This window comes from Acomys russatus, chromosome 17 (assembly GCF_903995435.1).
Source record: "Acomys russatus chromosome 17, mAcoRus1.1, whole genome shotgun sequence".
Taxonomy (NCBI): Eukaryota; Metazoa; Chordata; class Mammalia; order Rodentia; family Muridae; genus Acomys; species Acomys russatus.
This window is the reverse complement of record NC_067153.1, coordinates 63,512,006-63,523,088: the sequence shown is the minus strand read 5'-3', so window position 1 is coordinate 63,523,088 and position 11,083 is coordinate 63,512,006. Positions and strand designations below refer to the sequence as shown.

At 54.8% G+C, this 11,083-nt stretch overlaps 1 protein-coding gene across 1 annotated transcript; it reads left to right on the top strand.

The window, feature by feature from the left end:
* The first annotated feature begins 1,301 nt into the window (after window positions 1-1,301).
* LOC127201706 (keratin, type II cytoskeletal 73) lies at window positions 1,302-10,656 on the top strand. The gene is made up of 9 exons (XM_051160398.1): window positions 1,302-1,754; window positions 2,948-3,162; window positions 3,944-4,004; window positions 4,544-4,639; window positions 5,052-5,216; window positions 7,219-7,344; window positions 7,642-7,862; window positions 9,653-9,687; window positions 10,370-10,656. Exons 1-9 carry the CDS (start codon window positions 1,305-1,307, stop codon window positions 10,630-10,632), a joined length of 1,632 nt encoding a protein of 543 aa, XP_051016355.1. The 5' UTR covers window positions 1,302-1,304; the 3' UTR covers window positions 10,633-10,656.
* The last annotated feature ends 427 nt before the right edge of the window (window positions 10,657-11,083 follow it).

Here is an 11,083-nt window from a genome sequence, read left to right as displayed (position 1 = left end):
CCTCACCAGGGAGCTTGGGAGGACGAGAGCCATCATGGTCAGTGAGAAAAGACAAAAAGGATTGTCACTGGCCATTGTCCCATGTTCCCAAAGGGCTGCTTTGTGTGAAGAGGAGAGGAAGGCTGAGTTTGCTTGGCACAGCGATGTCAGGGGCACTTCATGACGTGTATAGCAATCAGCTGGTGGAAGGCTTACACCTAGCAAAGAAGTTACTAGCATCACCGCCCAGAATCCCGAGCCAAGTTAGGTTTCCTTAATTCAGGAGTCCAGGACCTAACATCGCACCTCAGCGTTCAGCCTTAGAAGTTTGCTAAGTGACAGAGTGGATGCATGCGCCGAGGGAGGAGGAAGCAGCTGGCAGGCTGCCTGTCAGGGTGGGCAAATGCTCAGGCCCGTGTGTCTCTGAATGTTGAGTCAGAAGACCAAGAAATGAGTCCTCGCCACAGAGGCCTGTGTTTCCCGAGGCAATGTTCGTCCTCCGGGATTCTTACAGAGAAAGGCTTTATTAAACGTAAGCTCCACTTATGAAACGTAGGTTGTCACCATCCCTTGGCAGGATGGCGTAAGTGGATGGAGTGAGCTATGTGCAAAGGGCTCTCCACACTGCAAAAGTTTGCTCCGGTGTCAACCGGCACAAATGGTGGCGGTGGCGGTGACCATCCCTTTAAGGCCTCAGAACTAAGGTGGAAGCCGGGCACACCTGGCAGATGCAGGGGATCCAGGGACCTATCTGGAGGCACCACAGGAGGTTCACCACCGGAGAGAGGGTGGAGCCTGGATTTGAATTCCCGTCCTGCATCCCCGGCGAGTCAGCCATGAGAACTGTCTCCAGCAATCTTGGGAAGGCAGGCCTTAACCACATGAAGCCAGGGTCCCTGAAGCAGATGATCTGATGCTGGCACAGGTGGGAGATTTCTCATAGGCGACACCGTCAATTAGACGTCTCCTTTAGCACGCCTACAACCCCCTCTGGAGAAGGACAGCTGGGACCATGACAAGCTTCCTAGACAAGATCTTTCTGGGGATACCATGGGCCCGCTAATTACCCCGTGCTAATAAGATAAGACTCAATTACACACAGAGGACTCGCAAGCCCAGCACTTTGGGGGTTTTCAAGTTACCCCGCATCTCTGATTTTTGATAGGAGAAAATGATTTCTCCCTCCCAGGCAAATTAAACCCACCAATTAGAGCAGCTGTTCTCTTGTGCTCTATAAAGGGTGAAGGCCAAGCTCACGAGCTGGTGAACAGCCAGTCTCTTCGTGAAGCTGTGCATCTCATCCCCCGCTCAGTGGTTCATCCACGATGAGTCGCCAGTTCACCTGCAAGCCTGGAGGAGCCACTGGCAACAGGGGCTTCAGCGGCTGCTCAGCCGTGCTGGCGGGAGGCAGCTCGTCCTCCTACAGGGCAGGTGGCAAAGGGCTCGGTGGAGGCTTCAGCAGTCGGAGTCTCTACAGCCTGAGGGGCGCCCGGAGCATCTCCCTCAATGTGGCCAGTGGCAGCGGGCGCACGGGGGGATACGGGTTTGGGCGGAATAGGGCCAGTGGCTTTGCTGGCAGCATGTTTGGCAGCGGGGCTCTTGGGCCTTCGAATACATCCCTGTGCCCGCCTGGAGGCATCCACCAGGTCACTGTCAACAAAAGCCTCCTGGCTCCTCTCAATGTGGAGCTGAACCCCGAGATCCAGAAGGTGCGCACACAGGAGCGGGAGCAGATCAAGGCTCTGAACAACAAGTTCGCCTCCTTCATCGACAAGGTGCGGTTGCTGATGGTTAAGTATGTCTTTTCTTCCTCCACCTTCACTGCCCCGCAGGGGGGCGCCCCGTCTGGAGACAGGATGGTGGGACCCCTTCCCAGGATACAGACACAGCACAGGACAGAGCAGAGAGGTAGCTGACAATACCGTTGACAGCAGAGCTGAGGGACAGGTCCAAAGGCATGCAAAGAGCTTCGTTCGGAGCCAGAGTAGGTGGCCTCTTGGTAGAGAAGCAGCAGGGCACAGCCAGGCAGGCAGAGGGGAGGCCCTGTGGTCTCAGAAGGTATAGAATGCCAGGGACCCATACAGTCTGCATTTCAATGAGCCCTCTAGGAATGTTGACGCATAGGGAAGTCTGAGCAGCAAGAAGTAGGTAGGCGGGTCTTGAGCAACGAAAACTTCCTGACCATGAAAACCTAGAGAGCTCAAGGTCCCAGCCCTGTTGAGCGCGTGGCTTCCAGGTAGGCTGGGAGAGGCCACGGATGTGGAGGGAGGGAGCTGGCCAAAACACAGACTAGACCACCAGGCCCTGACTAGTAGGAAGCCAGCAGGCAAGTTCACACCTAAGACCTTGCTACAGAGTGGCATTCCCACAGCCTGTCAATATAGACGTAGCAGTTTTAGACTGGGTTGGGAGACAAACAGCCAACACTGTGATAGGTTGGAGGGAAACGCATATTGAGCCCCTCCTGACAACTAGGGCTGCCTTCTCCAGAGCTAGACCATGGGTTCCTGGGGGGAGGTACTTAGGTGGCACTTTGTTTTCCCAGAGCTTAGCTTTGAAGGTCACATAGCAGATCAAGCCTGTCCTTTTCCTCTGGAAAGAACGTCTCTCATCCTCTCTCCCCTATTGATTGTGGAGTGAGCTCAGGTGGCTGTGGGTCTGGGTTCCAAGTGGCTGTGGCTCAGGTTCCAGGTGGCTGTGTGTTTGGGTTCCAGGTGGCTGTGGGCTCGGGTTCCAGGTGGCTGTGGGTTTGGGGTTCCAGGTGGCTGTGTGTTTGGGTTCCAGGTGGCTGTGGGCTCGGGTTCCAGGTGGCTGTGGGTTTGGGTTCCAGGTGGTTGTGTGTTGGGGTTCCAGGTGGCTGTGGGCTCGGGTTCCAGGTGGCTGTGGGTTTGGGTTCCAGGTAATTGTGAGCTCGGGTTCCAGGTGGCTGTGGGGTTGAGTTCCAGGTGGCTATGCATTTGGGTTCCAGGTCCGCTTCCTGGAGCAGCAGAACCAGGTGCTGGAGACCAAGTGGGAGCTGCTGCAGCAGCTGGACCTGAACAACTGCAGGAAGAACCTGGAGCCTCTTTATGAGGCTCACGTCAGCAGCCTGCAGAAACAGTTGGACGCGCTGTCTGGGGACAGAGTGAGGCTGGATTCCGAACTGAGGGGCATGCGGGATGTGGTGGAGGACTACAAGAAGAGGTGAGCAGGGACGCTATGTGGGCTAGCTGATTCCCGGGGCTTTCTACGCAGGTCCTGGGACTTTTGCCTGTGGCCTCAGGGGGACAGAACTTGGGTAGAACAAGCCATTTGGGATGGCCTGGCAGGATGAGAGCCTTCATGGGCATAATTAAGCAGGCTGGACCATGGGTATTCAGCCTGCTGGGCAGTGCCAGGGATGCCTTGACAGACGACTTGTTCTTCATGTGCTAAAACCCTACTAGGGAGCCGCTGTGTGTGCTCAACACAGGACTCTGGTTCCTAAGCTCACCCATGGTGTAGTGCCCTAAGTTCCAAGGAAACCCCACAGAGCAGGAGGTGGAGGTCCCAGGGGGCTTCTCCTCTCATTTTCATTGGGTCCTGGCAACCCATCCGAGCCACATTCTTTCTTGACCTGGGCAGGGGTAGTTCTAGCTTCCTGGACTCCGAACGGCATCGTTGGTAAGCGTGTCAGGCAGGCAGCACTGTTTCTGCTGGCAAGGTCCCCTTTCCTGTTACTTGGATGCCAAGAAAAAAAGAGGAGGAAAACTTGACTCATCCTTCAGGCATCAGAAGAACCCGAGACCCAAACCCTCCAGCCACCAGGCCCAGGTCCCTCCATTGACCAATCAGCCAAACAATTGCACCGTGTCCGGACAGCAGAAAATACCTGCTTAAAGACCCACAATTCAGACATCCTGTACTCCCCAGGGAGAACACACACACACAGACACTGACCCGCCTCCGCCCCCCGCCCCACTCACTGATGCATCGTCCCCTGCAGGTATGAAGAAGAAATAAACAAGCGCACAACTGCTGAGAATGAATTTGTGGTGCTTAAGAAGGTAAGGAGGGCGCCTGGCCTCAGTCCCCCGTGGTGGGAGCCGGGGTAAGAGCAGAGGAGAGAATGAGGCCCGTGCACCCTAGAAAGGGCCTGGGGCCGGGTGTGCCCATCGTGGACACTGGAGAGTGCCTAGCACAGATCATGCCACACAGGAGTCCAGCCGTCGTGGATAATCAGTCCCAGCTTATGCCCAGAACCGCAAAAGACTCTGGGAAGGATCAAGCCCCCTTCTAGCTCTTCTCATCTCTGACCAATCACTGTGGCTGCCTCAGGGAAGGTGGGGAGGAACAGGCTCTGTACCCTGCCTTGGGGGAAGGGGGATCAAGTCTTCACAGTGAGTCTGGGCTGAAGTCAAACCCTTGGGGTCTTGGGTCTCTTCCTGGGACAGTTAGCCTCAGGATGGGGCTCCAGAGAGAGAGAGAGAGAGAGAGAGAGAGAGAGGAGAGAGAGAGAGAGAGAGAGAGAGAGAGAGAGAGAGAGAGAGAGAGAGAGAGAGAGAGAGAGAGAGAGATCAGTGGCAGGTGTCTGGATTCCCCTTAGGACGTGGATGCAGCGTACATGAGCAAGGTGGAGCTGCAGGCCAAGGTGGACGCCCTGGATGGAGAGATCAAATTCCTCAAGTGTCTGTACGAGGGGGTAAGGCTGACGCTCGCCTCTAGCTTTGCATTCAGGAAGGCCTTGTGATGACAAGCTAGCTACTTATCAGTCAGTTTAAGAGCCCTGCAGCCCTCCAGCCTTTGGGTGCAGAGGGCTTTGTAGTTCAAAGACTGGGTGATAGACAGCCAGGCAGGCTATTTTCCTTCGCTTTGCTTGCTCCTGTCCCATCTTGGAACGAATATCTGGGTTTTCTTCTCGATTGGCTTCACATGTACTGGGCAGTCTGACACCATGGTATTGGATCCTTGGGCTCTGTTTTACAGAGAACCTGCTCTCCAGGGAACACTACTTGTGCCGGTTTGGGGTGGCCCGGGGTCATCCTGCTGGGATAAGGTCATTGTTTAGTCACCTTTCCCTGGTTCACACGTACTTGCCACCCCCCCCCCCCCAGGAGCTGTCTCAGATGCAGTCCCACATAAGTGACACGTCTGTGGTCCTCTCCATGGACAACAACCGCAACCTGGACCTGGACAGCATCATCGCCGAGGTCAAGGCTCAGTACGAGGACATCGCCCTGAAGAGCAAGGCTGAGGCCGAGACGGTGTACCAGACCAAGGTGCAGTTGACTGTACACCTGTCCAGAGGCATGTGTGAGGGGGATCTGGTTTGGTCTCCCTTTCTCTGTTCCATGACTCACCGCAGCCCCCCGGCTTGTCGGTAATATGACACTGACCAAGACGGGAGAAGGTGCAGCTCTGTATGTGGTCTGCCCCTTAGACCTATGGCAGCCATTTCAGGGTGCGGCCTGCAAGAGGCAAACGAAGTGTCCTAACACAGGAGTAGGTGGGGTTGGTCAGGACTCATTTTCTGGAGGAAGGGAGCTCTGATGTGCGCTGGGGAGGGTAGGTAGGGGCAGTAGCCAGCTCTGTCATCGTGGTAAAATCACAGGTCTCCTCAGGGTCCAAGTTTATCTCTCAGGAAGAAGAGGGCGTTTTTATCCTTCACATCTTAGCTCCCCTGAAGGGCGTGGGTGTGAGGCGACTCTTAGATAACCTGGTCTCTCTGATCGTGATGGTAACTTTCTAATTGTTCCTTGCTGTTCACTGGGCTCTTTCCCTGGGGGAATCGCCCCTGGCCGACCTTATCTCTCCTTCACAGCCTGGGATGGAGAGGAGAGGTTTAGCCTGTTGGGGAAGGGTTAGCCGTCAGGGCCTAAGGGACCACACAGGCCTGGGCTTGGAGTGCCACCAGCTCCCTCTCCATTTAGTCTCAAGAGTCAGGGTTGAGAGTGGCTGTGTGTGCGACACAACCCCTGTGGGTTGTCAGGATCCAGGCTGTCACCTCCTCAGTCCTTTGTAGAAGAGTCAGACGTGCCTCACAGCTGTGACTACCCACCATTTTCTGTGGGTTATCAGCACCCACTCTTCACCAAGGGCTGAGGGATGCCCTGACTGGGTGCTGGCCACAGTGTGGTGAGGCCAGCTTTCATCATCACCATTTAAAGATGGATAAGTGGGCCCCACGGCTGCAGGGAGCTTGCCAGGGGTGTTTAGTACATAAGGGATATGGCCATGCTGCTGGGGCACTGGCTGGGGTGCTTAAGATGGACAGGGATGGGGCAAGGCAAAACTCCACCCTGAAGTGCTAAAGACCATGAGGTTGAACTGGGGTGCCCTCTGTTGACTGTTCAGTAGGCAACCCAAGGGCAGGGGGTGACTGAGACCCAGTGCTAAGGCCAACCTCCTGCCAAGTCCAACAAGGCAACTCATGTGACCTGTGCTCACCCCAGCTGGCTGAGAGAAGGGGAAGTGGAGGGAATACAGCCTATTGGCTTCTCACTCAGTCATCTGATCTTCTCCTTGAGTACCAGAGAGGCACTATGCTATGCACTGAGAATTCAGAAGTAAAACAAAACATCCACCCATGGGGAAGGCACAGGGCACGTTGTGAAAGTCTAGCATGTCTGACTTTGGGAGTGCAGGCTCATGGGAACAGAATTTATACCTAATCAGAGGGTGACAGAGTGCCTCCTGACCTGGCTGAGCTACAGCTACTTAAGGAAGCGGGGGAGCGTGCGGGGGGGGGGGCAAAAGTTCTGGGGGCCAGAAAAGCTTATTATTCCCTCAGAGGTGTGAGGACATGTGAGAGTCATCAATGGGGGACCTTAAAGGGCTATTTGTCAAAGCTGGGAAGCAGACACACGAAGGCAGGGCCAATGAGAAAGGATACCTTGATGTCGTGGCAGGAGTTTGAGTTTCATCTGGACCTCCAAGGGCTATAGGCAGGGAGGTTCATGGTGGTGATGCGGATCCATCTCACAGAGACACCAAAAGTGGGCCTTCCAAAAGTCCTGTGGCCAAACCTAACTCTCAGGAAGGTCAGCCAGGCTTAAGGGAAACGGAAAAAAAAAAAAAAAAAAAAAAAACCAACAACAACAAAAATCAAAACAAAAAAAAACAAAAAACCAGGGGCAGCTGAACAGGAAGAGGCTATGAAGGAGCATCCGTCTCCTCTGCCTCACAGTCCTAAGCGAAGGCGGCCGTGTCAGTTGTCTGTGCTAGACTAGGCTTAGACAACTCTCATGTCTTATGTTTGCTCTGTTGCTTGCCACTTGGCAGTTCCAGGAGCTGCAACAGGCAGCTGGCCGACACGGGGATGACCTCAAGCACACCAGGAGTGAGATCTCCGAGCTGACCCGGCTCATCCAGAGGCTGCGGTCGGAGATCGAGAGTGTGAAGAAGCAGGTGAGTGAGCAAGGCCCCCAGGGGAAGGCAGAGAGGCTCAGTGCCTTCCTGGCCTGTCTCCTCTTTACACTCTCTCCTAGAAAGCTCTTCCCTGCTTTGTTCCTATCCGAAGTCCAGAACCCTGATAGGGCTCCCTACCAAAGCTACAAGACTTCCCTGGGGCCAAGTGAAAGTCCTCACTGCCAGATGCAACCCAGGAAGTGTAGGAGGACAGAGCAGGGCCCACCCACGATTAGAGAACACAATGGTACCTGGGTGCCTCAGAACTCACCAGGGATACCACCTCCTGCCCTTCAGTGCTCCAATCTGGAGACAGCCATCGCTGACGCCGAGCAGCGAGGTGACTGTGCGCTCAAGGATGCCCGGGCCAAGCTGGATGAGCTGGAGGGCGCTCTGCACCAGGCCAAGGAGGAGCTGGCCAGGATGATGCGAGAATACCAGGAGCTCATGAGTGTGAAGCTGGCCCTGGATATAGAGATTGCCACCTACAGGAAGCTGCTGGAGGGCGAGGAGTGCAGGTGAGGGGCAGCAGGGGGGCTGGGAGAGTCTTTGCCATCCTCCCCAGACCCAGCTCCCTGCCATAGATGCTTTTCAGTTTAACCACAAACATTCCAGAGTGATTTCCCAGCACACAGTGTGACAGCAGGGTCCTTTAAACTCTCCTTCAGCCCTTCAGAGTCTCAGCTTAAGTGTTGCCAGCTTCAAGTACTCGCTGGCTCTCTCAAATGACTTGTGTTCGTGGAGGGACAGTGTACCTCCCCCGACTAACTCACTTTGTTTTCACTGTATTTATTTTTTTTTTTAGTGGCATTTCTTTTCTTATTCGGTTTTGTAGTTCCGGTTTTGTCCATAGAGACATAAAACCTTCTTTTAAGAGAACTGCATTTTCCCCTCATAAAAGGCAGTCAGTTAAAAATACTCTATAACAATGTAGGCTGCACAAAGTCCAGTGAGTTGGAGGGACAAGGCACAGATCATTGGATTTGGAAATCCCAGGACTGGCTTAAAGTCACATTGGCACTTTGTTCATTGCTACCTGAGCTGTCCCTGTTCCCTCACCTCTGCTTGCTCAGGCCTCAGTTCCCTAGCAGTCAAGCAATGGGCTCAAGAGAAACACCAAAGGCAGAGAGGGGCCCTGGCAGTGGTGTTAGTGTGGGACCCCGAGAACACAACCCTCACATCTCTGTTAGTGTGGGACCCCGAGAACACAGCCCTCACATCTCTGTTAGTGTGGGACCCCGAGAACACAGCCCTCACATCTCTGTTAGTGTGGAACCCCGAGAACACAACCCTCACATCTCTGTTAGTGTGGGACCCCGAGAACACAGCCCTCACATCTCTGTTAGTGTGGGACCCCGAGAACACAGCCCTCACATCTCTGTTAGTGTGGGACCCCGAGAACACAGCCCTCACATCTCTGTTAGTGTGGGACCCCGAGAACACAGCCCTCACATCTCTGTTAGTGTGGGACCCCGAGAACACAGCCCTCACATCTCTGTTAGTGTGGGACCCCGAGAGCACAGCCCTCACATCTCTGTTAGTGTGGAACCCCGAGAATAACAGCCCTCCACACTCTCTGTTCGTGTGGGACCCGAGAACACAGCCCTCACATCTCTGTTAGTGTGGACCCCGAGAACACAGCCCTCACATCTCTGTTAGTGGGGACCCCGAGAACACAGCCCTCACATCTCTGTTAGTGTGGGACCCGAAACTCCATCGTTGAACCGAACACAACTCTCACATCTCTGTTAGTGTGGGACCCCGAGAACACAGCCCTCACATCTCTGTTAGTGTGGAACCCCGAGAATACAGCCCTCACATCTCTGTTAGTGTGGAACCCCGAGAACACAACCCTCACATCTCTGTGAGTGTGGGACCCCGAGAACACAGCCCTCACATCTCTGTTAGTGTGTGACCCCGAGAACACAGTCCTCACATCTCTGTTAGTGTGGAACCCCAAGAGCACAGCCCTCACATCTCTGTTAGTGTGGGACCCCGAGAGCACAGCCCTCACATCTCTGTTAGTGTGGGACCCCGAGAGCACAGTCCTTATATTCGGTAGTGAGGAGGGTAGAGTGAGAGGGCAAGAGGGACTTGGAAGCTCAAGCCTTGAGACAGAGGTTGTTAACTCTTTCTGACTGGTGGGTGGCTGGTGGGGTTGGTGGGCGGGGTTGGTGGGAGTGGTGGTGGTGGTGAAACTAGACTGGCCGGTGATTCTAGGCACTGCCTGGTGAGTGGAGAGGCCAGCTCAGGATCCGAAGTGTGATGAAGGACCCCGTGCCTTTTGTTTTTTTTTTTTTCTGTGCAGGATGTCTGGAGAACACACCAATGCTGTGAGCATTTGTGAGTACTTCCTGTCTCTGAGGGCATCCATGGTCCTAGGCAGTCAACAATCATAGAGTGGAGGAGTAGGTGTCTGCCACCAGGGCCTCTGTGGAGTGGCCTGTGCTCCACGGCCTGCCTCCTCCACCACGAGGAGCTGCCTCCTCACCAGGGCGGCTGGCTTCCCGCAGTCCTGACTTGGCACACTCACGACGTCCCTTCCCCAGTGCTGGGATGTGACACTCGGTAGCTGTGTGCCCTCTCCTGCCACCCGCACCCACACTGCCTTCTGGGAGGAGACACCTATGCGGTCACGTGACTCAGATCAGTGCTAATGCTGGCTCTTTAAGAGAGGGGCTGAGCACAAGCACCTCAATTCAAGCCACCGGACGCACAGTAGGAACAACATAAGGGTGTGTTAGGTTAAATGTGAGGACCGGCTAATGCTTGCGTCTTACACCTGTCCTTTAGGGACACCTTGCTACTCTTGTTCATCCAAGAAAGAGCAGGTGTCTGATGGGCATCCTGTGACATCTGGGCTGTTTTTTCTCAAAGCTTGGTCTTCTCAGGGTTGAGTATACGTCACTAAACTTAAATTTGGGGCCCGCGTGAAGAGTCCAGTCAGCAGAGAGATGTTTGAGTCACTGGGGTCGGCTATTGGAAGGGACAAACCCCTGACGCCTCCCCTGTCATTCTTTCACAGCGGTCATCAGCAGCTCTGTGCCTGGGACAGTCGGCGGCGCAGGCGCCAGCTTTGGGTTCAGTGGCGCTGCCGGCACCTACGGCTACCGACCCAGCTCTGTCGGTGGGGGCTACAGCGTACTGTCTGGGGGCTGTGTCACTGGTAGTGGGAATTGCAGTCCCCGTGGAGAGACCAAGACCAGACTGGGTAGCGCAAGCGAATTTAAGGAAGCTTCGGGAAAGAACTTGGCTTTGGGCTCACCCACAAAGAAAACCATGAGATAAGCTGACAGCTGGTCCCTCCCCCCTCCCCCATTTCTAGCCAGGTTTGGTCTTCTCTGGAGTCTCTTCCAGGAAACCCTCCCGTTCTGCCCACTGTCGCTCACTTCCTGCTTTTCCTTGCTCTCCAATCCCGCTTCCTTTGTGTTTATTAACCAGGACTCTAGGGTTGAGGTTATCCCACACATCCTTCTGCCTCAGCGCGAAGGACCACTTCTCCTAGCCTTCCATAACTTCATGAGGATTTGTCCACACGCCCCTTGCAGATGAAGGGTCCCTCTAGGCTGGCCCTGGTCCTCCTGATGCCCATGAGACTTGAAGTGTGTCGATGGACAGTCTTGCAGGAACTGGCCTAGCCTGCAGCAGACACTTGGTCACATTCGCATCCGGCATGATCTCTGTTGGTGGAGGGCTGGGAGTCTCCATCCAGTCTGGACCTGCCTAGACTCCAGCTCTC